At 45.1% G+C, this 27,815-nt stretch overlaps 1 protein-coding gene across 5 annotated transcripts; it reads right to left on the bottom strand.

The window, feature by feature from the left end:
* Positions 1-147: 147 nt before the first annotated feature.
* On the bottom strand, positions 148-27,792 carry POMT1 (protein O-mannosyltransferase 1). 5 transcript variants are annotated; one of them, XM_083486110.1, is made up of 20 exons: positions 27,731-27,792; positions 25,606-25,750; positions 24,729-24,835; positions 23,839-23,889; positions 22,300-22,446; positions 20,919-21,030; positions 19,166-19,231; positions 17,641-17,734; positions 16,675-16,830; positions 15,789-15,919; positions 14,629-14,724; positions 12,677-12,769; positions 11,850-11,946; positions 10,861-10,953; positions 9,561-9,681; positions 8,287-8,384; positions 6,118-6,231; positions 4,742-4,868; positions 3,831-4,008; positions 148-2,331 (listed from the first exon to the last, which is right to left on the bottom strand). In XM_083486110.1, exons 2-20 carry the CDS (start codon positions 25,725-25,727, stop codon positions 2,157-2,159), a joined length of 2,178 nt encoding a protein of 725 aa, XP_083342236.1. In that variant the 5' UTR covers positions 25,728-25,750; positions 27,731-27,792; the 3' UTR covers positions 148-2,156. The 5 variants fall into 5 exon arrangements, with proteins under 5 accessions (XP_083342236.1, XP_083342235.1, XP_083342234.1 ...); XM_083486109.1 differs by having other exon boundaries at positions 27,690-27,792; XM_083486108.1 differs by lacking the exon at positions 27,731-27,792 and adding an exon at positions 27,554-27,686.
* Between the last annotated feature and the right edge of the window lie 23 nt (positions 27,793-27,815).

Genomic DNA, 27,815 nt, shown 5'->3' on the forward strand with positions numbered 1-27,815 from the left:
TACAGAGTCATGGGGGAAAGAAAGTACACCCTCTTTGAATTTGGTGGTTTTACATATCAAGACATCATCATCATCATCATCATCATCTATTCCTTACCAAATCTTAAAATTAGGTAAATACAACCTCAGATGAACAACACCACAACATACTACACAGTGTCATGATTTATTTAACAAAAATGAAACCAAAACGGGGAAGCTACGTGTGAAAAACTTAAGTTACACCCTTACTGCTTCCATAGGACTTAAGGGACTAAGTAGAAGGCAGGTCCTGCTAATCAAATGCCCCTGCTTAATTGATCATCAGCAAGTTTGCCCACCTCTATAAAAGCTGAAGTTTTCGCAGTCTGCTGGTCTGGAGTATTCAGATGTGTTTTAACACAGTGCCAAGGAGGAAAGGCATCAGCAATGCTCTTAGAGGAGCAACTGTTCTAATGCAATTAATGATACTGCCTTTCTCTAAACAGCAACATTCCTACTTCTCAACTCAGCCCTTTTTGGTTCCCACTCTCTGTTGCAATACTAAGCTACCCTGCTCCTAATGTGGGCATGAGTAAGTTTTGGCCCTCCAGAGTTTTCTGAACTACAGTCCCATCAGCCCTAGCAAGGAGAACCAGGGCTGATGGGATCTGTGGTTCAGCAAGAAACATCTGGAGGGCAACAGGTTCACTATCACTGCTTGAGACGAGTTGGAGTGCTTGCAGAATCAGAGAAGACCCATGTTTGGCAGGTATAGGTGCCACTTCTGTAATATCTGTAAGAGAAGGTCCTCCCAAAATACTCTCAATAGGAGAACAGTCCACTTCAGGGTGAAGGGCAAAAAAAAAAGTTCATTAAACTCCCTCCTTAAGGAGGAAGGCTCTATCTAAAAGGCAGGGTTTAAAACAAGAGTATGTTGAAGATCACTCTGTGCCATCTGCTTTGTTAGCACTCTAGGCCAAGTTTCTCTTATTATTATTTTTAAAAGCTGCCCAGCTTCCAATTATTTCTCATCCCTTGTCTACATTTTATTCACTGATTGTGCTGCACCCTCATTCTAAAACGATACCGTTCCAACAAGCAAATAAAATAATTTACAGTACACAGAACTCCAAGGTGAGACATTGCCCAGCAGTGCCTCTGCATTCTCTGGAGACCATCACCCTTTCCTCTTGAGCAACAAGACTTTGCCTGTGCCGCAGAATCACAGAACTTGAGCTGGGTTCAGCAAGAGATGGACTCGGCTGCCAACCATATTCAACCTCCTGGACTCTAGTTTACCAGAAACAAGAGTGGGAATACTGCTTTAAAGTGGGCCAATTCTGATGCCACCTTTTATCCTGTAGCTTAATGCATAAGGGAATAGCAAAATGCTACAACTCCCAAATTTTGGACTCCGAATCAATGGTTTTCATTGATCCATCTGTCATGGGTGCTTTAGTTGAGATTCCAGCATTGCAAGGGGTTGAGCTACACAGCCCTTGGGTTCCTTCCAACTCTACAATTCTATTATTCCATTTCAGTTTAAAAGGTGGTGTCAAAACTGGTCCTCAGTTGGCAGGATGGGCAAGGCTGAATGAACAGTGGAATTATGACAGCCTGACCATTCTTGCATCTAACCCCAGCGGGTACCCACCCCCACCGCCACCATGGGAGAAGCAAGGAGCAGTAGCAGCTTCTGGCAAGATCTTGCAACACACTTGTGAGATCCAGTGTAGTCTAGTGGTTAAGAGCGGTGGACTCGTGATATGATGAACCGGGTTCGCTTCCCCGCTCCTCCACCTGCAGCTGCTGGGTGACCTTGGGCTAGTCACACTTCTCTGAAGTCTCTCAGCCCCACTCGCCTCAGAGTGTTTGTTGTGGGGGCGGAAGGGAAAGGAGAATGTTAGCCGCTTTGAGACTCCTTAAGGGGAGTGATAAAGTCGGATATCAAATCCAAACTCTTTTTTTTCTCACTTCATGGGGGAACACCCTGGCAATCCATCCCTGCCAAAACCCACAGCTGCACAAGGTTTTTGCAGCAGGGCCGACGCCGTCCCATTTTGCTTCAGGTGGGCGAACAAGGCAGGCCTCCCCAGTTCTAAGTCCTCACATCAAGCAATCAGAGTACATGTGTTTGCAGACACGATCAGTGGGCTAAGTTGCCCAGGGGGCTGTTTGTTGCCTGTCTTGCAAGACTAGTGTTTGCTGATCAAGATGTCCCAGCTGTCCTTCCAGCGTAGGTCCTGGAGCTGACTTTTGGTGAGCGGAGGCTTCCCATAGGTGAGCGGTCGGAATGTGTGGTAGGTCAGGTAAACAGAAGAGAACCAGGCAACCACAAGAGCACTGTGCATGCTCTTTGAGAGTCTGGATCTATAAAGAAGAGACACACAGGCTGAAGCAAACATGAACCAGCAGTTTAAGGGAAGATTGTCTCAACCAATGAACTTCTGCCCCTCTTAATATTGCAATAACATCACTTGAATTTATATAAGTAGTGACAGTTAATCTAAGCATAGCAACCTGCTTTATACAGAGTCAGATGCTTGACCCATCCAACTCAGTGCTGTCTGCACTGGTTGGCAGCAGCTCTTCAGGTTTTTGGAAAGGCGTCTTTCCCAGCTCTACCTGGAGAGGCTGGGGATCGAACCTGGGACCTTCTGCAAGCAAAGCAGGTGTTCTACCGCTGAGCTCTCCCCCGGAAGTAAGATTCTACTCTGTATGGTTCTGAATAAAGGGCTAATTTAAATAAGTTGCCGTATTATCAAGTCAGGCCAATGGCTCATTTAGCTCAGTATTGTCTACATTGTTTGGCAATGTTTCAGACAGGGCCAGCTCACAGCCTCATCTGGAGATGCTGGGGACAGAAGCGGAGACCACCTGCAAGCAAAGCAGAGGTGTCTTTTCTAACACCGAGCTTTCTAATGGCTCCCAACACAGTTGCTCCCTTGGCTCCTCCACAGTTGCTCCCATAAGGCTCCTCCACAGAATCTGGAAGAAAGGGTTTTTATCTGATCCAAGCCCCTGTTCAGTGCAGGGTCCACAGTGCAAGATGAAACTCTTGCATCCCTAATGGAGGAGTGCCCAGCCCTGCCTTAAAAACTCCAGCAAAAGGAGACCTGCTACCCCTTAAGGCAGTCGGTTCCACTGCTAAACAGCCCTTTTCTCACAACGGAGAGCTGAGAAACAGAGTTCACTCCATCGCCTTGGCTGCGACAGACAGGCCAGCCCTCCTGTCCCTCAGCTGTCATCTGGGGAAAGTCATTCCATCAGAGAGAGGAAGAAGAGCTCACACCATCAGTTGTGCTGGAGGTCCAACTCTACCAGGCACTTCCTGCCTCTGAACTGTGGCAACTGGTCAATATCAGAACAGCTGTCTAGAAATTGGTGTTTGAGTTTTGATTTTCCTCTTCCCTCCTTGTTCCCTTTCCCTTGTGTGTTGTGGGTTTATGTGTTTTTAAACCTGCAGGTAGGGAGTGCCTTGATTTGATATCATGTAAGCCGCTCTGGGAGCCTTTATGGCTGAACAGCAGGGTACAAATGCTATAAATAATAAACCAGCCAACAAGCCAACAAATAAGTCTTAACTATAGCCTTCTTGCCTGCTGTTTTCAGCCACTGGATTGAATCCTGATCTCTGGAATAACAAGAACAAGGCAGTTCCATCTTCTGTTATTTGAAGTCAATCATAATGTCTCCCCTTAATCTGCTCTTCTCCAGGGTGAACATACGCTGATCCTTTCATTTGCTGTTAGTAGGACTTGGGTTTCCAGACCCCACCACCACCCGCCTCTGGACATGCTAAGCTTTGTCAACACCCCTGTAACATAAAGCCTCCTGTCAGAGAGCAATCCTAGCAAGAGAAGTCATACCTGCAGAGGTATTCGCTGGTGTGCTGCAAGACAACAGGGATCAGGAGGATCTGGAAAGTGAGAGCAGGCAGGTAGTGGTAGAGGAAGAGTGTCTTCTCCATCAGGAAGAATGGGAGGTAATTCATGGCCCAGCCTCCCACGCAGAGGCCTCCTGCTGACACCCACTGCCACCATGCCTCTGTCAGGATAAAGGGGCAACACAAAGAGCTGCATTAAACAGACCATGGCTTGATCTAGCTCATTGCTGTCTACACAGACTGGAAACCTCCAGGATTTCAGGCAGTGACATTCACAGGCCTATTTGGAGAGGCTGAGGATTGAATATGGGGCCTTCTACATGCAAAGCAGGTGCTCCGTTACTAAGCTATAGCCTTTCCCCTAAAAATAAAGTAGGAGTTTTTGTTCACGTGTTCCCAGCAAAGTGCTGAATTAAGTAAGAATGTAGGTCCATCTGGTGCAATGCTGTTTGCACTAACTGGCTGCAGCTCCCCAGGGTATAAGGTAAGGGACTCAGCCCTACCTGGAGATGCCAAGGATTGAACCTTCTGAATGCAAAGCAGGCACTCTGCCACTGAGCTTGCAGCCCTTACTAATAAGGGAGTGTTAATTCTATTCCATTTATATTATGACTTTCCTCCAAGGAGCTCAAGTTCTCCCCAATCAGTTTTCTGCAGCTTCAAATCCACCGTCGGGCGCATGAAGCTACTGGGTGATCATGGGTCAGCTTCTGTCTCTCCGCCTAACCAACCTTGCAGGGTTGGTGTGGTGGTATTTTTTAATTGCAGTTTATTTTTTTCTTGCTACTTTGCAAGCTGTTTATGGGAATATAAATTTATGTTTGAAGCTGTGAGTTGTTAAACGGGTAAGGAAATAAACAAACAAGAGGTGGGATAATAGCTGAAATATCTAACCTTCAGGGATGTCACAGATATTCCGTCTCCGCCGGAGCAGGTACCACAGGAACAGAGCCACGTAGGCAGCAGTGGCTGCATTGGCAGACATCCAGGTGACGATGTTCCCCAGAAGGTGGATCTGGGCCTAGAGAGCCAATAACCAACAATGTTAAAAGCACTGCTGTGGAATTTGCCCTCCCCATTCTGGTGACCCCCCCGCCCCTGATGCTTTAAACTGCAATTCCCATTTTCCCTGACATCAATTTACCTTCATTTCCCCCCTAATCCAGGAGAGGTGCATTAAAGCTGTTTTCATCCAATGGAGAGAGAGAGAAAACAGCTCTTGAACTCTGAAATTTCAAAATATATAGTCCACACACTTCCAAGCAAACTTCACATCCATAAGGACTAGAAACCTGGGTTCTTTTTTAAGTCCCAGGAAGCTGCATTCCTTACTATGTTACCTTTTTCTGTACTCCCACAGAATCATAGGGTGCATACAATACATTAATTTTTGCTTCTATTGGCAGAAAGTATAAATAGGTGAAGAGGCCCTTAGAAGTGTCTTATCGCAGCTATGCCTTTATTTTATTTTTGCATCTGTTTCTTCACATTTGAAAACTGGAGTGCATCGTTCATTTGGAGGGGGGGTGGCTTTTAAAACTAAGGAGGAACCTGCCTGTACAAGGTTGCAACTTGCCAATTGCCTGTAGCAAGCAGAAAACTGCTCCCAGGTGACCAGGCCTTTGAAAATGTAGGCTCTGCCCTTTAGGCCAAAAATGACTCCCATAAGGCTTGTCTGGATAGACTTCTCACATAATAAGGAGCTGTCATGAAGAGGGGTCCAAACTGTCAAACAGAAACTTTTATCAGTGATCCCCTGGATGTAGTAAAAAGGTGTGGGCATGTCTTTCTACAGGTCTCTCTCTCTCTCTCTCTCTCTCTCTCTCTCTCTCTCTCTCTCACACACACACACACACACACACACACACACACAGTAGAAAGACGTGTCTGCTGTCTTTTCAGCATCCAGTAAATAGTGTTTTTCAAATTCATTCTCCCGGGCCTTTTATGGTAAGCTATGTCTATTGTCCAGTTTTGTGGCTCTCTGTCCAGCTGCTCTCCAATAGGGCTTTTTAGTCTCTGTTTTAATCTTTCTGGTTTTGAAACTTGAAGCTTTATTGTATTTTTAATGTATCAGGAGGACCAAAGCTCAGCAACAGAGAATCCTGCTTTGCATGGAGGACCCAGGTTCACTTGCCAGTCTGTGAGGACAATACTGAGCTAGGAGCACCAATGGCTGGATTCAGTGTTTCATAACACTGAAAGCCAACCAGACATTTTTTTTCTTGGAAGACAATATATAAATAATGCCAGTTAATCGATTAACCTACCCCCGAGGTGGAGTGGAACCAGTAGGCGATGTTTGTGTCCAAGGTAATCCATTCCAGGGGAGAAGAGCTATATTTGTGTTCTGTGTCTTCATTTTTCAGAGTCAGTATCTTCCACTGAGAACAGAACAGGACAACTAAGAACTTCTCAGAGCAATACAGCTACAACCAGTTCCCTGGCCTAATCCTGATTAGCACTGCAAACTAGTGAGTAGGGCAATATATTTATATGAATGAGAACTTACTTACTCACCAGCAAATCACTTTTGATAACCATGTGACAATTTGGGGGACAGGCAGGTTACAAAGTTCAGCAGCATCCCCAGGTGTAGTGGTCAGAGTATCAGAGACCAGGGTTCAAATCCCCACTTGGCCACAGGAAGCTCAGGGGAGATCTAGGGCCAGTCACTGTTTCTCAGCCTAACCTATCTCACAGGGCTGATGTGGGGATTAAACAAGGATTGGGGGTGGGGGGACACTGTGTAAGCCACCTTGATCTCCTTGGAGAAACAGGCGGAATATAAATGCAATACATAAACAAACAAACAAACAAACAAACAAACAAACAGGGAAAACCATGTATGCCATCTTGAAGTCTCGGGAACTACAAATATTTATAATGTACAGTGGTGCCTCGCAAGACGAAATTAATTCGTTCCGCGAGTTTTTTCGTCTAGCGAATTTTTCATCTTGCGAAGCACGGTGTCGGAAAAGTTTTGGAAAAGCTTCAAAAATCGCCAAAAACCTCAAAAAAGGCTACCACACCACGTTCTATGAGTTGCTCCTCAAAGTCAAGTCGCAACTGTATTAAGGGTGTTAAGAAAAAGGAAACAAACTTGCAAAAAACGCAAGACGTTTTCGTCTTGCGAAGCAAGCCCATAGGGAAATTTGTCTTGCGAAACAGCTCAAAAACCGCAAAACCCTTTCGTCTAGCGGGTTTTTCGTCTTGTGAGGCATTCGTCTTGCGGGGCACCACTGTATTTATCTGGACAACTTCTATACTGCCTTACTTAAAACCATCTCTTAAGTAATGTACAAGCAATGCAATACAACAAAAACAAAAATCTGTTAAAATGACAAAATCAAGATTCAGTTAAAATGCTTGATAGAATTTAAAGGCGGCCGGGGGGGGGGTAGTCTTCAGTGGGTGCCAGAAGTTCAACAAGTCAGGAGCTTCCATCAAGTTTGGCCCACCGTACTGGAGGCAGATAAGCATGAGCTGGGCATCTGAGCCATAGGAGAATCCCTGATCTCCATGATTTGGTAAATGTAATAATAAAGTAAATATAAGTATAATAATAAACAATCAGAGTCAGCAGCTATCAAGGCATCTCAAGTCCTTCCCAGGCTGGGTACCTGAGATCCTTTTGGCTGAAGATGCCAGGAATGAAGCTGAGGACATATGGATACAAATGAGCCACGACCCAGTCCCACTGTCTGCTATCACAGACGGGGTGTTTGCAGCCCTCCTGATGATGCTGGACCCCTAAGGTCCCATCAACCTTAAGGGAAGGAGTTGCAGTCCAGAGACATCTGGAGGGCCAGAGGGGTCTCATCACTGGCCCTACGTCTTGTACTGAGCAAGACCACTGGGTCCACCCAGCCCAGTGCTGTGTCTCCGCTGATGAGATGCTTGGCTTTCAAGCGAGAGGATTTCCCAGCCCAGGTATCTCGCATCCTTTAAATGGAGATACCAGGTACTGGGCCTGGGGTCCTCTGCCTCCAAAGCTGCTCGTCTGGCCAACCCAGCCCCTTCTGTGAGTCACATACAATGCCCAAGCTATTCAATGGATTTTCCACCTGCATATGAAACAGAAATAATAAAACATTTTAAAAATCTATTTATGTCAGCCTATGAAGCTGGAAGGTGAGGAACCTGTGGCTGTCAGGGATCTTGTTGGACTATAACTCTCATCATCCCTTGTTTGGGGCTGATGGGAACTGGAGTTCAAAAACCTCTGGAGGGCACCGGGTTAGAGAACAACTCCCATCAACACTATATGGAGGTTTTCCACAGGTGAGCTCAATGCCAAGCTCTCCTATGGGAACAGGCTGGTCTTTCTGTCTTCTTTATGGTGCAAGGCTTCAACTGGGTGGCTCCTGCACTGGGCTTCAGTGGGGAGATTCCTCCACTCTACTCTTTGCTGCCTCCAACCTCTCCCTGCTTCTCACCTGCAGTTCCGTGAACTTGGCCATGAAACTGAGGTTCTGGCTGATGCTGATCTGCGTTGGGGAATGCAGTTCCACCTCCCTCTCCTTCTGTTCCTGGCCTGAAAGAGAAGCCAAAACAAACTGGTCTGAGACATAACCCAATTCGTCAGGGGAGGGAGAAAAAGAAATAGTAAGCTTCCCTACAACACTTTTTAAAACAAGTTCTAAAAGCATGCAGGTCCTTGGATGCAACACATTCCAAAGGAACACAGGAAGCTGCCTTATACAGACCACTGGGGTTCACGTAGCTCAATATTCTCTACTCTGAGTGGCAGCGGCTCTCCAATGTTTCAGGCAGGGAATCTCTCCCAGCCCCAAACTGAGACACCAGGGATTGAACCTGAGATCTTCTGCTTAAAGGGCAAATGCTCTGCCACTGAACTATGGGCCTTTCCCTAAAAGTAAACACAAGGTTCTAGTCCTCATGGTCCTGAATAAAGATCTGTAGTGTCAGAGAAATAGGCACTAGGTGGTGCTTCTCCTGTCTTCTGATGTAGCTGTCGTTTCTATTGTTTATATATTTCCTATAACGAAAGTGATGGCAAAAGTTCAAGGATGCCAGCCAGAGAATATAACAGGAAGGTCAGGAAGAGGACAACTTCCCTCATGTGCCAACTTCAAAGTGTGAACTCCAAGGACATACCCTTAGAAGTGGATGAGGAAACGATGGCATCATGAGCACATGTATATCAAAGACTATGTAATCTTGGCACAGGGCCTCTACAGATGCAGGTATAGGGTGGTATATAAATTCAGTAAATATAAATAATAATAATATATAAGGCCCCAGCCCCAGTGATGAGATTTCAGCTTAGACCGCTCAGGTAAAGTGCCAAGCATATTTTGGCCTAAGTAAGAGCAGAGCTGTCACCGGTTCTGGGAATCTCATTGGCAGAAATGGCAGGTATCTTTAAGTTTATTCCTTATCTTCACTTTGTATACTAACACCTGTTGCTGTTTCTATGCTTATTATTATAGCAGTTAAAAAAGCTTGCTTCTGCTCCTTAAGAGTTTGTTGCCCTCCATTTACTGAGAACCCAAGGGACCTGATTGCTGCTTACTGGTTGCTCCTGACTGGGTTAATGCTTGAGCTGGTTTTAAATAGGAACCTGAGTCAGACCAGTGCTACATCAGCTCAGTGCTGTTGGCACTGACTGGCAGCAGCTTTCCAGGGTTTCAGACAGGAGACTTTCCCAGGCCTGCATAATGGTCTTAAAGTCAGCTTTTGAACTGACTTTTCCCATATCTGTGTTCTTCCACGTTCCACAGCATGCTCTGATGGTAGCCTTTAGAAATCTTCTCCCCGATTATCTCCAGCTGCCGATAGCCCCACTCGGGTAGAGATGCACCACTGAGCTGCAGGATAGGGAAAGAAGAGAAAACTGATTGTGCGGGAGAAGGCTGGTTAATAATATGCTGGCTGTCTTTTATTCCCAAAACAAAAATTATAGCAGCCGATACTGATGCAAAGAAGCCCACAGCACAGCAGCTCACAAACTGTGCTGCTTCACCCCACCAACCTGGTTCTTTGCAGATGCTCCTGGACTACAACGTCCATCATCCCTCACCACTGGCTATACCAGCAGGGGCTGATGGGAGTTGTAGTCCTTCTTCACACAGCACTGAGTTATAGCTTTGGAATTCACTTGCAAGAGGCAGTGATGATGACCACGTAGCCTTAAGAGAGGACTGGACAAATTTATTGAGGAGAAGGCTTGTGTTCTATCTACATAGCCGGAGGCAATATGCTCTTGAATACCAGTTTCTATAAACCGCAGGAGGGGAAGGTTGCCGTTGTGCTCAGATCCTGCCTGTGGGCTTCCTTTTGAGGCACCTGGTTGGCCACGATGAGAACAGGATGCTGGACTAGCTCGGCCGCTGGCCTGATCCAGCAGCCAAGCTCTTCCTAGTCCAGAACAAGAATCCCAAGTTGGGCAAGGCTTGAATTTTATTATTTCGGTCACAGACTGGTTCCAGCCCACATACAATATCAAGGAAGTCATAAAACACCATAGGGATACATTTGAATTTGCAATTAGGTATAACAGGGACAATACAGATATAGCAACAGTTAAAAAATATATAAATGAAAACTTAGTCACTAACATATAACCTAAAATTATCATTTAAGGCCTTAATCATTATGATAGCACAGCTTGTTCCCTAAGTTTTATGGCAATCACACAGAATTTGGCTACCCTTAATGTGATCTCAGGATCCTTGTCCTCTACTAGGGATTTTAGACACTGAAGTTCGGATTCATTTGGAGATTTTTGCATAGCAGGGGTAATAAATACCAAGTGTGTATCCCTGTAGAAACGGCAGTGTAACAAGGCATGAGAGACAGTTTCTACCTCCATCAAGCCACAGGGGCAGACTCGTGTTGGGCAAGGCTGAGTTAGCATGTAATAAATCAAATGAATAAAGGCTTCTGGGAGCCCAAGGAAACCAGTCATGAAGTGGGTTGCCTGCTGTGCCTCTGCACAATTCCTGGTGGGAAGCTCCGGGGGTGGGGAAACTCCAAAACCCACATACCTTTAGCACTGCCGAGGTGTTCACATGGACAAGCCTTACTTCAGACAGGATTGTTTTCCAGACATCTGTATCCGAGTCTCGGTTCACAATTTCCTGCAATAATAGCAAGTTATCACTTGAATTTTGATCATTTTTATAGTTGAGCTGTTTGCAGCTGAGTTGACTTTTCCAGCCAAGAAACACAGCCTGCAGGTATTTAATGTGGGTTTGTTTAAGAGACTCCTTCCCTTTCACCTCTCCCCCTAAAACTGGGCTGGGAAAGCCTTTTCAGCCTGGGAGCCACATTCCTTTTGCGCAAGCTTCTAAGGGGCACATGCCAGTAGCGGGCGGAGCCCTGAATGTAAATTTCACCTTTGTACAGGAGGATATATTTATTCCAATGTTACACACACAAATGCCTATTCTTCATTTTGGCAAGGAAGAAACATGATCACAGTTCAAGAGCACATTTCAACGAGGCAAAGCACTGAAGAGGGGCATGGAGCAGGACTAATGAGGAGTGTGGCTTAGCAAGAGGGGGTTGTCACCTGACAAGAATCCTGATGACCAGTCAGAGACGTCTGGAGGTCAACATCACCCCCCAGGCCTGAGGTTCCCCACAACCCTGCTCTAAACGTTCAGTTTTAAATGCACAACATGTTGATTCTATGTTTGCATTATATAATCATTGGAAGGATGGTAGTTTAACATCACCAAGAATGCCTTGACAGTGCAAAGCAGGCAGGATTGGGCATGAGTGAAGGAGTACAGGTGTCTGGGTCTTCCTCCCACTGCAACATCTGGGTATTTCAAAAGAGACCCTGTTCCTCCCACGTGTGCGCAAAGGTTGCTGAACTGAATGTGTGAGCCATCACTGTGATACAAAATAAGAAACTAAAATTGACAGGTTTTTCCATCCCTATTGTGAGGAGAGTCTTTAAGAAGCCTTGCTCATCTCAGATTGGAGAATATGGGGCATGTGATTCCCTTCCCTCCGATCAACAACTCACCACTCTCCAGAGATTCTGAGCCACCATGGAAATGTTGTAATCAATGTAGCAGGAAATCTCTTGGGAATGAGGGCTCAGGGGCGCAGCAACGTCATGTCTGTAAAGGCAGATGGATAAAAGAGCTGCAGAGCAGTTTCCTTAAAGCCTCTCCACGGGGCTACTCTTGCACCTGACCTGTGCTGTTCCTTGCAGCTACTTCTGAGAAACCACCATTAAAGGGGGAAATGTAGCTGCTCAATTACTTTAATGGTAGTAGGGCCATGTGATCGTTACACGCTGTGCTTTGGCAACTTGTACTGACCCCCACCCCCAAACCAGCTTCCCAATGCTGGTTTTGACCTTTAAGCCCCCTTCATGGCTTAGGAGCTGGTTACCTGAAGGCCATCTGTCTCTTTATGTACAGAACTTGCTTTCATCAAGATTTAGTGGTGGCTCCCAACTTGGATGGCTTTAAAGGGGGAGTTGACAAATTCACGGAGGATAAGGATACGAGTGACAAGCAGCCACCATGGCTATATTCTAACCTCTATTGTTGCAGTAAGTATGGTTCTGGATACCAGTTGCCAGGAATCAATATGCTTTTGCCCTGATGCAATAGCTAAGCTCTTCTTATCAAGTAGAATCATGGGGACTGAACCTGCAACCGTGGCATTGTCAGCACAACACTCTAACCAGCTGAGCTATGTTCTTGTTTACCTGCACATGCCTGTCAGATCTCTCCTCTTTTTAAAATGCTGGATGTCTACTGTAAATTACCATCTGAACAAAGCTTAAATCATTGCAGCTGGGGGCAGAAGCAACCTTGCTGAGAGCCAAGGGCTACTTACGTGTTGAGGTAGCGAGTTGTGATCCCGTGAACAAGCTGCACAATGCTGCCGTGGCGCACAGGGCGAGGGGGGTTGCTCACCACCAGCTGCTGCCTGTTTTGAGAGATGTGCAAAGATGATACAGGGGGAGTTAGCAGGCCTGGAAATACCAAAATGGAGCAGGTCCCAGTAATTAGTCATGAAAGAGGTAAGTTAAATGTTCAAGAAAAGAAAGAGAAAACCAGACCTAGGATACAAAACCAGGAGAAATATGTCTGAGGGTGTCAAGCAGTGGAGGATGGTCCATTACTACAAATAAGGGAACTGCCCCACCAACTTCAGTCTGCCATCAGCCAGCCCCTTCCTGCCTATCTTTTTACTCACAACCAGCTCAGGAAGTGGTTCTGCCTGTCAGCTTCCTCCTCCTTGATCTCCGTATTGCCCCTTGCAGAGGATGAAGTAAAGGTGAAGGGACGCCTGACCATTAGGTCCAGTCGCAACCGACTCTGGTGTTGCGGCGCTCATCTCACATTATTGGCCGAGGGAGCCGGCGTACAGCTTCCGGGTCATGTGGCCAGCATGACTAAGCCGCTTCTGGCGAACCAGAGCAGCACATGGAAACGCTGTTTACCTTCCTGCCGGAGTGGTACCTATTTATCTACTTGCACTTTGACATGCTTTCGAACTGCTAGGTTGGCAGGAGCTGGAACCGAGCAACGGGAGCTCACCCCGTCATGGGGATTCAAATCGCCGACCTTCTGATCGGCAAGTCCTAGGCTCTGTGGTTTAACCTACAGCGCCACCCATGTCCCTAGAGGATGGGCTCTGCCTGTCATTTGCTCTGCCGCCATCTACTGTTCAGCTCCCTTAATTCCTCCCTATGAGTCCCGGTGGGCACCAGCCACCACTGGAGTCAAGCAGTGCTGCAGTCAGCTTGGGACTCAAGTACCTGTTGGTGGTGGTGCTGGATGCTGCCTGGTTGGCATTGACCAGCGACAGCGTCTTTTCATTTTTAGAATGAGGTTCACCTGCCTCCCTATTAACATTCAGGAGGGATTCAAAAACTCTCACCATTTGATGGCTGAAAGGATATTGTTTCCAGGCAGCTTTGAAATTAGTAGCTGTGAGAGTAGGTAATTTTTAAAAAACATTTCAAAATGTTTCAGCTATGTTTTTATTTTACTCTTTGGGAGGAAGGGTAGGATGTACATGGGATAAATACAAGAAAGTAATAAAGACATCTAAGAGAACTGGTAATCCAGATGAAGCTCAAAATAACTGCTGGTTTTACAAATATCAGAGAGCAGTAGAAGCACCATCATCATCATCATCATCATCATCACTACTGATTCATTACTCACCTTTCACCCTAAGGTTCCAGGGCAGGTTGCAACAATTTTAAATACAACATTAAAAACAGTTTAAAACCAATTTGACAATCATAAAAATAGGGTGGGTCCTAAAAATATCTATCCCAGGTGTCAAAGGCCAGGGCAAAAGAGGCGCTCCTTCAGCATTTGCCAAAAACTGTATAGTGAAAGTGCCAGGCACACCTCTGTGGAAGGAGTGGGGATTCCACAACCACAACTGAGGGGCTGCCACAGAGAAGGCCCTTTCCTGGGTCACCACTCCAAGCTTCTGAGTGAGGCAAAACTACCATGAGAGCCCCTCTGTGGATCGCAACATGAGGTGCTGGCCACTCTCAACCCATTAGATAATATCTACAATTTCAATTTATAAACACACCTGGTGTGATCCTTGTGCTTAAAAAACAAAAACAAAAAACCCCAAATCAAAATAAATCTTGTAACCCCCATCCCAGCTCAGTTTTGTAAAAATGCATAAAGCAATATCTATGGTTTTTTCCTCTCTTGCATAGTTTGGAAAGGTTGCTCAGAAAGAGAATGCAGCTCTGGGCCTGAAAAGAGGGCTTCCCGCCCCCCTTTTTTTTAGAGAAGTGTCTGTTTACTTACATCCCAGGGTCCTTCACGATCCACCAGTTGTTGACGTCCTTGAAAGGGTAGCAGGTGACTTGTTGCTGGTGGGAGCTTCCACGGCCGTTTTCATACCTAGGGATAAAGAATGGAACTTGTGGGAAAGATTCACTCCCAAAGCATCACATGCATCAGGCAATAATTCAGGAGTTAAGAACATAAGAACAGTTTTGCCAGATCAGACCACCCTCCTGTTGTCACAGTGGCCAACCAGACACCTGTGGAAAACCCACAAGCAGGAACTGGGCACATGAGCTGCCTCCCTTCCTGTGATTTCCTGCAACTAGTATTCCGAGGCATGATTGCCCCTGATTTGGATACTGGGAGTATATCTCAATCAACAGCCCAGCAGGGGGGGAAACCCCTCACTGCATTTAAAAAGCTGGCTTGCTCTGCTGGTGGGGGTAGTCGTCACAATTTCTGAAGTTCCTAAATTCCTGTGGATTATACAGAATAGGAGCAAGGGATCTGGTGCCCTTCAGATGTAGCTGGACTCCAACACCCATCAGCCTCCAGCCAGCATGGCTAATAGTCAGGGTTGATAGGAGTTGTAGTCCATCAACACCTGGAAACCAAGGATAGCCCACCCCCTGATCTAACAATTAGCATTATCTGCAAGAGACAGAATAATGCTCCTATTTAGAAGAGACATTCCTCCATGGAAAGAGGGAGATATCTCTCCTTAGTTAAGGCTGGGGAATCTGGGAGATCTCCAGATGTTAGTGGGCTCCAGCTCCCATCAGCCCCTGCAGTCAGCATGGCCAATGGTATGGGGATGATGGGAACTGTAGTTCAGCAACACAACCTGATGACCTCAAACTATTGTTAGACTCCAACTCCCAAAAGCCCCTGCAGCCAGCATGGGCAACTGTCAGGAGTGATGGGAGTTGTAGTCCACTAAAAGCAGGAAAGTCCCCATCCCTACTACCCACAGTGCAAAAGAAACCTATACCATGACTGCAAAACTCACAAGTCCAGAGGCAGCTTGTTCAACCCAAAGGCCATTTTGGAAATTCAAAGAAGCAAAAAATCTCACTAAGGTATTGCTCCAGATATTAAAGTAGTTAAGAGACACCAAAGTCAGACACAATGTCCTCTGTGTCACCCTGACCTAGGGCAAAGTATCTCTCCTCTCTCACCTGATAGGGTAAGTATTCTTGTGAGAATGCAGCCAGCAGGGCATGGGTTTCCCCAGGATGTTGCGCAAGGTGATCTGGGAGCCATATGCCACCTCCAGAGGCTGGCCTTGCGTGATCCGAGCGAGACCACCCTAGAAAGAGCCGCAAAACACGGAGAACAAATGGAAACACCTGATTTTAATGTTGTCCTTTGCTATGCCCAAGTACACATCAGAATCTAAGTAGCCTCTGTTTGGGAAGGGCAGCAGCTCAGTGACAGAACATCTGCTTTGCATTCAGAAGATACCTGGTTCAATCTTCAATGGCATCTCCAGATAGGGGTGGGAATGTCCCCTGCCTCAAATGCTGGAGAACTGCTGCCAGTCAGTGTAGAAAACAACTGAGCTAGATAGACCAATGGTCTGACTTGGTATAGGGAAGCTTCCCACGCTTTAGGGGAAGGGCTGTAGCTCAGTGTCAGTAGACAACATGCCTTCCGTGCTGAAGCCCCCACGTTTATCACCCAGAAAGGCTGGGAGAAACTGTTGTCTGAAATACAGTAGAGACAATGCTGAACTAGTTGGATCAATACTGAGCTAGAAGGAACAACTGTCTCTCTCGGTAAAAAGCACATTCCTATGCTCCTATGCATTTCATGAACATGCTCAATGGTTGAATCATTTGGGACTGAACTCATTTAAAACATAGCTCAGGATCCAGAAATGGTTGCATAGTTAACAGGGCTCTCAAAAACTCCAACAAGCTGATTTTCCAGCAAAACAGACAATGCCAATAAAAGCACGTGAACAACAATTATTTTATTTACAAATTTATATCTTAGTGCATTCTTTCTGAAACAGAACCCTCCCCTGCCTCTGCAGCCCCTGGCCCATCTCCCATTCCTTACCTCCAAACTCGCTTGGAAAGCACTGCTCATGATCTGGTCATGTGGCCCTGAGCGATTCAGCAAAGCCAAGTGGATGTAGAAGAAAGACAGGTATGTGGCTACTGGGAGGATCACGAGGGCCAGACCTCTGGCTAGCAAGTGGCACAGCAGGGACATCTAGGAGGAAAGAGGAAACACCCCCCCTAAAAAAGGTTGCTTTTCACACCTAGAAACAAGAATGGACAACTCAGAAGAGCCCTATGGAATGTGACTGAAGGCCTCATTCCAGCTTCCTGTTTCCCACAGTCAATCATATGCCTCCAGTACATGCACAGGCTGGGCAGGAAGGCAATAGCCCGTCTCCCATTTCTGTTCTGCAGTAACTGGAGTCTGGAGGTAATACCAGCGGCCATGGATAGCCTTATCCTACATCAATTTGTTGCTTTTAATTATTTACTTGTGCTTTTATTTTGCATTTTACTCTGAACCGCCCTGAGATCTTGTGAGCGGTATATAAATTTTAATAAATAAATAAGTCAGATCTCATTTTGAGGCTGTGAAAGCTGGTGGTCATTGCGACACAGGATGGATTTGGTTCCCTGAGTGAATTTCTTTCCAAAGTGACCCTGGAAACTTTAACAAGTGTGTGTGTGTGTGTGTGTGTGTTTAAAATCACAATGCTGTTCATGGTTTCTGTCATGTTTTGTATAACTGTTGCTTTAAATTATGTGTTGTTTTAACACTTTGATGCCTGCTCTCCTTGAGTTCCTTTGGAAGAAAGGTCAGGATACAAATTTAATAAATAAAAATTAAATTTATTCATTTGATTTGATAAATAAATAAAAATAGCTCCAACCTTCCATGGCCATTGGCTATACTGACTGAGGCTGATGGGAGTTATAGTTCAACTACATTTGGAGGCCTCCCATGTTGGCTATTCCTGTTCTAAAGGCGGGCAACGCATACACAAGGCACTTTGCTACTTACACTGGGCAAGTTCTGGTCACCGATCAGTTGCCAGGAGTGGACTCCTGCAATGGCCAAAAGCAGGATGTACGTGAAGAGGCCCATATATTTCACCCTGTGAATGCAGCAATCAATCAATAAATAGCAATGAAACCACTCAGACCTACCAAAATGTAAATTATTTAAAATGTGTGAAATGTTCCCAAACAGAGCAGAGCTGAATTCAGACCTTTTAAAGGTCACTGACCATCTAAGATTAAAGTCCAACAGAACCGTCTCCTGCATAACTCCCTGGAAAATGAATGGAAGATGTATGCAAGAACATTTCTTGACATTTGTCATGCTCCTGTCTGTTCAGGAAGAGTCCTTGAATTTGTGCCAAATTAGTCCCGCAGGCAGCAATCTGGGATATACTTCAGTTACCTGTCTCTTCAATATGAACAGCTAGAATTTAAGGTACTTGCAACTGTGCCTCAGGCTGGGGAACAGCTCCATGAAAAAGGGAAACAGTTGTGTTTGCACATAGAACTAAGCTATGGTTTAGCATTACAAAGAGGAGACTTAGGCTTGTGTGCAACCATCCCAACCTCCAACACTGCCACAAGGGATGTTTAAAAGCTTCTGCTTCTGCTTTGTCATTGTTGTTGTTTAGTCGTGTCCGACTCTTCGTGACCCCATGGACCAGAGCACACCAGGCACTCCTGTCTTCCACTGCCTCCCGCAATTTGGTCAAAGCTTTATAAAGCTTCTGCTTTAGACTAACCTAAAACCTAAACTGAACCCAGGCATAGATGTCAATAGAGTATGTTATTACATTGTAGTAAAATAATGTTGATCCATTCCAAGAAATCCTGTAGCATGTTACCTATCAATTGCATACAAAAAGCAAAGTTATGGGGGGACTCTGTCAAAGGAATCATTGAATACATTGCCAAAGCTTCAACTATCTGTGACGTGGCCTCTCCATAAGCAATCGTTTATAAAGCTGGCTTGTTTTCAATAATGGTGGTTAAGATTAGGCACAGTTTAGAGAGCAGATGTAATGTTAAACTGTGCTTGATCTAAAATATAATTGGAAACTTGCTGAGGTCCCAGAAGAGAGACAGCGTGTGAGCACAAGGTTTATAATAGATTGTTCTCCTAACATTAAATGAGGCCACTGTTTGCCTTCCAAATGGGTTAGAAAACCTTTCTTTTTTTATCAGGCCACTGACATTTCTCCATAAAGGAATCTGCCCCATCCCCCTCTCCCCAATTTTTGATGGCCAATGTATTTTCTAGTTATTGTTTTCTGTTTTTATTGCCTTTACATTATTTTAATTCCTCATCCTGCTCTTGTAAGCTGCTTTATAAAGAAATGCTGTAAAATTGGCACATAAATATTTAACAAAAAACAAACAAAGCAAAGCAAAACACACAACCATAAATAAGGAATTCAGGAATCATCACGAGGCAGGAAATTTAAGATAAACCCTACTCAGAACAACTTGGGAGAGAATTATTGTACAATAGAAAAAGGAGACAGAGGGGAAAAATGAATGCTTACCCAATTGCACAGGAGCAACAAAGTCCTGTTAGCAAGAGCCAGAACCACCATCTTGCGGAAAAGGGGCTCGAATAAGAAAGACAACATTAAAACACACACATACATATAAATATATAATAGGCAAACAGTTAAACCCATCACAATTAACTGCTTCTGAATAAGTGCTTGATGAAATGCAAACGTCTGTGGCTGCTGTGCAATTTTGGGCACTCTGACTAATATCAGCTCTCCTGGACCACCACTGAGTGGCAAAGCATCTGCATTGGGTGCAGAAGGTCCTGAGTTCAATGCCCAGCATTTCCAGGTAAGGCTAGGAATGTCCCCAGTGAAGAATTCCTGGAGAGCCACTGCTGCCAGTCAGCACAGACAATACTGAGCTAAAAGGGTCGAAGGTGTGACTTTGTATGAGGCTGCTTCCTATATTCTTGGAAAGGGCAATAGCTCAGTGGAAGAGCAACTGCTTTGCATGCAGAAGGTTCAATCCTGGCTGGCATCTCCTGGTATATAATTATTATGATTATTATTTTCATTTCTATACCACTTTATATTTTTAAGGGGGGTGGATCTCAAAGCGGTTTACAACCTACCTTAAAACACCAAAGGAAACAATCCAGAATAAAACATTACTGAAGCAAGTCAAGTATACACTCAAAACAATATAATTAACAGGAAACTAAAATATTACCTTAAAAGATTTCAAAACAAAACATTACAAAAGATGTCAATCACACAGAATAGAATCATAAAGTGGGAAGGGACCCCAAGGGTCATCTAGTCCAACTCCCTGCAATGCAAGAATCTCAGCCAGATCATGGCATGCCAGGTTCCTCCTTTAACGCAGCAAAGTCAACCCCAACATTTTTTTTATCTTAAGCATTGCTAAAGGAAGTCAGATATAAAACACACATTTAAAACAGCATAATTAGCAAGTGAACAAAATAATTATCATAAGCATAGAACATATCTGCTGTTGCTGCTGCCATCCTGCCATTGCTGGTTCATGGCAGGCAGTGGCTGTGGAATCTCAGGCTCAGTGACCTGGGTCTCCATGAAGAGACAGCCAAGGTGGTCTCCTGGAGAGTTGATGCCAGTCGTTGTAGGCAGTAGATGGACCTAAGGTCTGTCTCAGTGTAAAGCAGCTCCTTATGTTCCTAGTCTAGCTTGCACACCCAGCATGGTCTACATAGGTGTCAGTCATGTGCATCAGACAAACACAGGCACAGTGGCCAAGTGGGCAATGAAGGCCAGGATATACTTTTTTAAGAAATAAGTTAGAGACAGAAGTAAGTAAATACATCCTCAGGCTAGAAATCTGACTGGATGAATAAAATGAATTTGAGTGTTAATTCAGTCCCTCCACACCCCTCCAGTCAATGCTCAGGCACCACACAGAACCCTTCTAAGCAAGGCAAGATATCCATTGCTATATATTTATTTATATGCAACAGCATCTAGCACAAATTAAAAACCTCAAGATGTGCACGCCGGCCCAGTTTGCGTCAGTGTGTCCCAGCTTATGAAGCCAAGATATGCACCAGCTTCACTTTGCTCTTCTCTTTGCCAGGGAAAGGAACTAGGAATCCACAGCTACTCCTTGCTTTTACAGTTGGCTTAAAAAATCCCATCTAACTCAGAAAGCTTCAACCAAAGTCTCCACTTTTTCTGGTTGGATCTGCCAACAATGGTCACTATATGTCTCACTGTCAAATTATTTTACTTTATATACTGAAAAGAATTCTGTGCCATCTTTTACCTTTGCTTCTGCAAGTTGTAGAACTTCAGATAAGATAAAACTGCCAGCAGGATGAAAAAGATTAAAATGGACTCCAGTAGCATCAGCCTGGACTGAGTGATCAGGGAGTTCTCTGTTAGGAAATGAGGAGGAAGTGAGAACACCTTAGCTGGAATAAAAATGATTGACCCTCACTCAAAAGTGGTGAAAACAAGTCAAAATGTGTCTTTAAATCTGGGGAAACGAAGCATTCCAAGAACCCGATGCTCTAAACTGGACAACATGATGCCCTCCAGATGTTGTTGGACTCCAATTCCCATGATCTGGCCATGCTACCTGGAGCTGATGGGAGTTGGAGACCAACAACATCTGGAAGGTATGTCATTGGCTACCCTTGCTCTAAACACACAGTGCACAAATTGTTAGGGTATCCCAAATATAGAACACCCTCTAAAGACATGTTTGCCTGATGATCAGGCAGCAGGAAAACACTGGCCATTTGCTAATCTCATTCAGTGGGATTTGACGGTCATATTCAAAGAAATAAAAAGCTTTTCTTGGAACTATTTGCACTGGGACACTCCTGCATACCTTCCTCATAGAGGACAACTCAGTAGTATGCACTTTCCTTACATTATTTCAAGAGGAGTCAATGTGATGTACAATTCCTGTCATCCCAAACTACTGACCATGCTGGGGCTGATGGGGGATGTAGTAATCTGCCTTACATGCAGATGATCCTAGCTTCAATCCCCGGCATCTCCAGGTAGACAGTACTGAGCTACATGAATCAAAGGTCTGGCTCAGCAGGAGGCGCCTCCCTATGCTTCAGAGCCAGTCTAGAACAGAGGCTGCAGTGTCAGATTAGGACCTGGAAGACCAAGGTTCATATCCCCCACTCAGCCATGAAGCTCACTGGGTGACTCTGGGCCAGTCACTGCCTCTCAGCCTAACCTACCTGACAGGGCTGTTGCAAGGATTAAATGAGGAGGGGGAGAACTATGTACACCACTTTGAGCTCCTTGGAGATAAAGGCGGAATATAAATAAATAAATAAATAAATACCATGTGGGCTACCTTTGTTTACGACTGTAGCTTGCATAAAGAAATCAAAGCTCTGTGAAAACCTACTAGTTTGAGCATGAGTAAAGAGCTCTGAGCATAAACAAAGAGTGGTAGAGCATCTGCTTTGCATGCAGAAGGTTCTGGGTTCAATCTCTGGCATCTCCAGGTAGGGCAGCTTGAAATTCTGGAGAGCTGCTGCCAGTCAATGTAGACAACACTGAGCTACATGGACCAAACGGTCTGACTCTGTATAAGGCAGCTTACAAAGTATGCATACTTTCTAGGGATAGTGACCAGCACCCAATAAAGAGAATAGCTGAAGGGGGAAATTCCTTACCCAGCAGAAACAACAGGGCAGCTCCAAAAGCAACAAAGTGTGAGTAATGCAGTTCCACAAGGATCTGGTATGCCAGAGGAACACACAAGGCGCCAGCCAAGGCTGGTAGCAGCCGCAGGGCCCAAACTGGCACGGTGGGATTGTATTCTGAAACAGAACAGGACACAAGCAAGAGTCAGGAATTACTGAGCACCACATGGCCATCTGCCTTCCCCTTGACCTGACACCTTCCAGATGGATTGGACAGCAATCACCACCATCCCCAGTTAACACAGCTGCTCTTGGACTACAACTCCCACCATCCCCAGTTAGTGGTGCAAGGGCTGATGGGAATGCAACTGTGCTGGTTGGGGGTCATTTATTTATTTCATAAAATCCATATGCCACATAGTTACAAACAACAACTGCTTGAGGTTTACAAAAAGAATAAAACAATAACACTATCGATAAAACAGTTAAAAATAGTTATTTGAAACATTCAAAGAATAATTAAAATGATTAGCTAAAAACAGATTTAAATTTACATTAGCATTCTACATATCTAGTTAATGGAACTTGCAGGTGGCAACATCTGGAAGAAACTGGGTTGTTGGGGAAGGGTGTGCTAAAAAGAACAAGCTTAAACTTCATACCTAGTATTTTGGGCTCTATCCAATGCTGGTCCTACTCAGAGCACAGCCATGGAAGTTGCTGCTCCCGAGTTAGTCACACCCATCAATTTCAGTGGTTTTACTGATACTGCATACAACTCACTGCCTTTTGCTCACAATTAGGACTGAACAGAAAGGTTCCTGAGATATCTCTGTCACTGAGCTCTCCTTCACTTGAGGTTTTTAAACAGAGGTTAGATGGCTGTATGTCAGGGATTCATGAGTTGTGATTCCTGCATTGTAGGGGCTTGGACAAGATGATCCTTGAACTCTCTTCCAACCCTACTATGCTATATCTACATCCAGGTCCCATTCAAGAGTGCCTGCAGGTGAGCTGCTTTGGAAGCACACCTGAAAGACGTGCATCTTCCTTCACCATATCTGAGGGATGTGTCAGCAGCTGTTCTTCTGGTTCAGTGCAGAAACACTTTTTAAAAAATCAACTAGCTACTCCAGAAGCAGTTCCACCCCCTTCTCAGAGCCAGGCTGCACAGAGTGTTGATTAACTGGAACATGCCAATCATGAAGCAACTTCCCCCTCATGCTTTCAAAATTAGGCTGTGCACAATCCTAGTGAGGCCCTTATGTCAACCAGGAGATAACCCTGGCCTCTTATCAGAGTATATTTCAAAGTTTAAAAGAACAGTTGTCGGAGGCTGCAAGGGGGAGAAGGAAAAGATGTACTGAGGAAAAGAGGCTGAGGGGTGGGAGAACAAAACTTTTCGACAACTGGAAGAAACAACCCCATACCTGTTCCTCTTTCAGGTGTGTCTGTTGGTAACTCAAACGAAAAAGCTATTGCTTTCTTTTTTGAGATGTACCCTTCCACAAAAGAAATTAACTTCCAGCTAGCTCAGACATACTATGATGAACCAGATACATCTCTTACCTGCACCAATTCTGTTCCACAAGAAATTGCCATCAAATCCACCCAAGTAACCTAAAATGGAAGGGAGGAAAGAGGATTTCAGCCACACACACATATACAAAGGTTACAATCCTGAAAATACTTATGCTAGGGAAACAATGGTAACTTGCTTTTGATGCATAAGAGGGCACTATTAAAGAGCGTGTATAAGTCACTGGGTGTTTGGTGTAAAATTGTGTAAAGTGGCAATTCAACAGAGCCCAAACTATTTTAGAATCAAACAGATCAGTCATATATATCAGTATATTGGTTTCCATGCAAGTTCTCTCTCTCATATTATTCATAACAAAGGGAACTCTTTTCTAGAAACTGGGTATATAGATATAGATGGTTTGGATTCACTGTTTGGTGTTCTGCTTTTTTGTTTTATGAAGAGCAGTAGAAGCAGCACATGGAGAGGTATGGATCAAAAGAATATTAAGAAAATAAAACGGGCCCTGCTGGATCGGGCCAGTAGCCCAACTAGTCCAGCAGACTGTCCTCACAGTGGCTAACCAGTTGGCCCCACAGGAAACCTGCAAGCAGGACCAGGGTGCAACAGCACTCCTCCCACCTGCAATATTCAGAGGCGTGTTGCCTCCTACAGTACATCACAATGTACTTGATAGCCTTATCCTCCATGGTTTGTTTAATCCTTCTTCAAAGACATCCAAACTGATGGACATCACTACATTTCATGGGAGCAAATTTCATAGTTCAACTATGCATGGTGTTAAAGAGGTCCCTCCCCTTTCATCCATTCTAAATCTTCCATCAGCTAGCTTCTAAACCTGTAACGCTGTTCCCTTGCGCTGAACCTTCATAACTATTTTTCCTATGGCAAAGGAGAAATGAATGAGATTCATCCCTACCTCCGAAGGCCAGAAGCAGGTGACCAAATGGTGGGCCACTGTCATCCACAAAGAAGATCCGCTTCATATAGAGAGAGAGGAACTGGCCATAGTAAACTTCGTCAAAGCTGAAAGGCCACAAGCAAACAGAAAGCACATGAACTTCTCAGTAGCTGGTCAAGGAACCGGGTTGTCAGTGTGAATGACTGTGGGTTTTGAAGCAATCTCAGCAAAGGACAACAAATTTGCTGGCAGGAGGCTCCAGGCTCAATCTCTGGTATCTCCAGGTAGGGTTGAGAGAGACTCATGTTTAAACCCTGGGCAGCTTCTGCCAGTTAGTATGCACAGTAACTGAGCTAGATGGACCAATGGTCTGACTTGGTATAGGGCAGCTTACTATGTTTTAGGAAGGGCAGTAGCTCAGTAATTGTTTGCTTTGCATCTACAAAGCCCTAGGTTCATTCCCCGGCATCTCCAGGTAGTGATGGGAGAGACTCCCATCTGAAATACAGCAGACACACTGCTGAGCTAGATGAATCAGTGGTCTGACATATAATAAGGCAACCTCCTATGTAACGTTCTATTTGACTGGGTAGGCTGCAAATTGCATAGAGGAAGAAAATCCTGGAGAAGATGGAAGGTGGGGCAGTGTAACCTAGGCTGCAGATTTAGGATGTCATTATTAAAGGATAGCAAACCGCCTGTTATTCAGTTGATTTATTTTCTTTATTCACTCAGTAAAATATGTTTAGTCTGCCTTTCAACTTCAGTGGTGGCCTCCACAGAATGTGACACGGTGTTCTTACACAAAGGGCAAAACAAAACAACTGAGTTGGATCTTGGGGTGCAGAACCACTGTCATTAAAAATATATATAAACAACCAAAGAATTCGCTTACACCACAGCACGAGGGTAGGACAGGGCCCACAACCGGCTTAATAATCCCACCACAGTCAAAACCACCAGATTCATGTTGATCTGCACGGAAAATACAATTGGGTGCTTCAGGAATTCTAGCATCTTGTCTGGCAGTTTTGTCAAGTCTAAAAGTAAAGAGAACTGTTGTCATTATTTAAAAGAATATCGTTCCAGAAGGGGGAGTGGGGAACCTCAAGTCCAGGGACCAAATGCAGCCTTTGAAGCTTGTCTTCCTGGTCTCAGGATTTATCCAAGTCACACCTCCTCTCCAGGTCACATTTCATTTCACCATCCCTGCTCTGTAACCTCCTTGGGTGTTTTGGCCTTACTAGAATACGTCCTTGAAAAGTGATGCCTCTTTCTTGCCCAGATGTGTGTGTGTGTGTGTAAACCTATTCTTTTCCATGAGTCACAGCCTCCGGACTGTCCACCCATAAAAGCTTACTAGAAAAAGGCAGATATGAAGGAGGCATCTGTGAATGGATGCTTTGGGCTCACCTTTCAATTCATTCAATCTGCAATCCATAAGCATCACTTAATTCAGTGGGCTCACTCTTTAGTAAATATGCACAGGAGTGCACCCAAACCCTTTGCTTGATAAAATAGTATTTTATGGTGCACAGAGTTTGGAAAATTGGGTAACAGTGAGCTAGATGGACTACTAGTTAGACTCTGAAGGCAGCTTTGTATCTCTGACATCATCATCTTCTCCCTTATTTTTTCAGCCCAGGTCATTCTTTTTATTCTGAGTAGGCCCTCCTGAAATTAAATTAGTCATGCCAGAGGAGGTTAAGGGGTGATATGATAGCCATGTTCAAATATATAAAAGGATGTCACATAGAGGAGGGAGAAAGGTTGTTTTCTGCTGCTCCAGAGAAGCGGACACGGAGCAATGGATCCAAACTACAAGAAAGAAGATTCCACCTAAACATTAGGAAGAACTTCCTGACAGTAAGAGCTGTTTGACAGTGGAATTTGCTGCCAAGGAGTGTGGTGGAGTCTCCTTTTTTGGAGGTCTTTAAGCACAGGCTTGACAACCATATGTCAGGAGTGCTCTGATGGTGTTTCCTGCTTGGCAGGGGGTTGGACTCGATGGCCCTTGTGGTCTCTTCCAACTCTATGATTCTATGATTCATTCATTTCAATGGGTCTACTATGACCATAGCTGTCAACCTTCCCTTTTGTTTTGCAGGAAATTCCCTTATTCCAGCGCCGTTTCCCGCTGCTTCCCCGGATTGTTAGATATCCCGTAGACTGTCCCCGGGACAGATGAGGCTGTTGATCCCTTATTTTCGAGGCTGCTTATCTCTTATTTTCAAATCTGAAAGTTGACAGCTATGACTATGACTAACACGGGATATAGTATACAGTCCACACACACAAACACCCCAACAGATGCATATTTTATGCAAATTTATGGCCCTAAGCAAAAGACACCTCCTACTTCAGGGTTTCCCAAACTTGGGTCTCCAGCTGTTTTTGGACTGCAATTCACATCATCCCTGACCATTGGTTTACTAGCCAATGACCTACTAGCTTAGGATGATGGGAGTTGTGGTCTCAAAACAGCTGGAGACCCAGCTTTGGAAAACCCTTCCCTTACTTCTCTGTTCCCTCAGCATCAAATATATTCTGCAGCCGGACAAGGAGACTCCACTTAAATCTTTCCTCTTCCCTGAATTGGCCTCCTCCCTATGTCCCCCTCCCAGATTAACCTCCCTTTCCCCTCCACGTACGTCGCTTTCCCCTTGTTACCCCCCCACCCGCGCGCATTTTATTTTTAAAAAACCGCATTTCTCGCCCCCGATCAGCCCCTCAGTAAAGCAGGACACGACTGCGCGCCTAAGAAAAGTCTCGTTTATATCTAAGCATCTTTTAACCCCGCCCCCCCCAATCAAGACGAAGTATGGAAATTTAATTTCACCCACACAAAGCCAGCAAGCTGCTACCTTTTCTTCCTTCCTCTCTCCGCTCTTTCCCGCCCCTCACCCCTCCCCCCCCGCGCAAGAAATGCGGCCGTCCTCCTGTCTTTACTGTACTGATGAAGCGAAGCCTGGGCCGTACCACTTTTAATAAAAGGGAGGGGGGCACGAGAGACGGCTCACTTCCATCAGGAGAGCTACCAAGGAGGACGCGAGGCAGGATGTGACGTCACCAGCATTACCCCGAGGTGGGCGGGATGAGAGGCAA

Source organism: Podarcis liolepis (assembly GCF_965112155.1).
Source record: "Podarcis liolepis genome assembly, chromosome: Z".
Classification (NCBI taxonomy): Eukaryota; Metazoa; Chordata; class Lepidosauria; order Squamata; family Lacertidae; genus Podarcis; species Podarcis liolepis.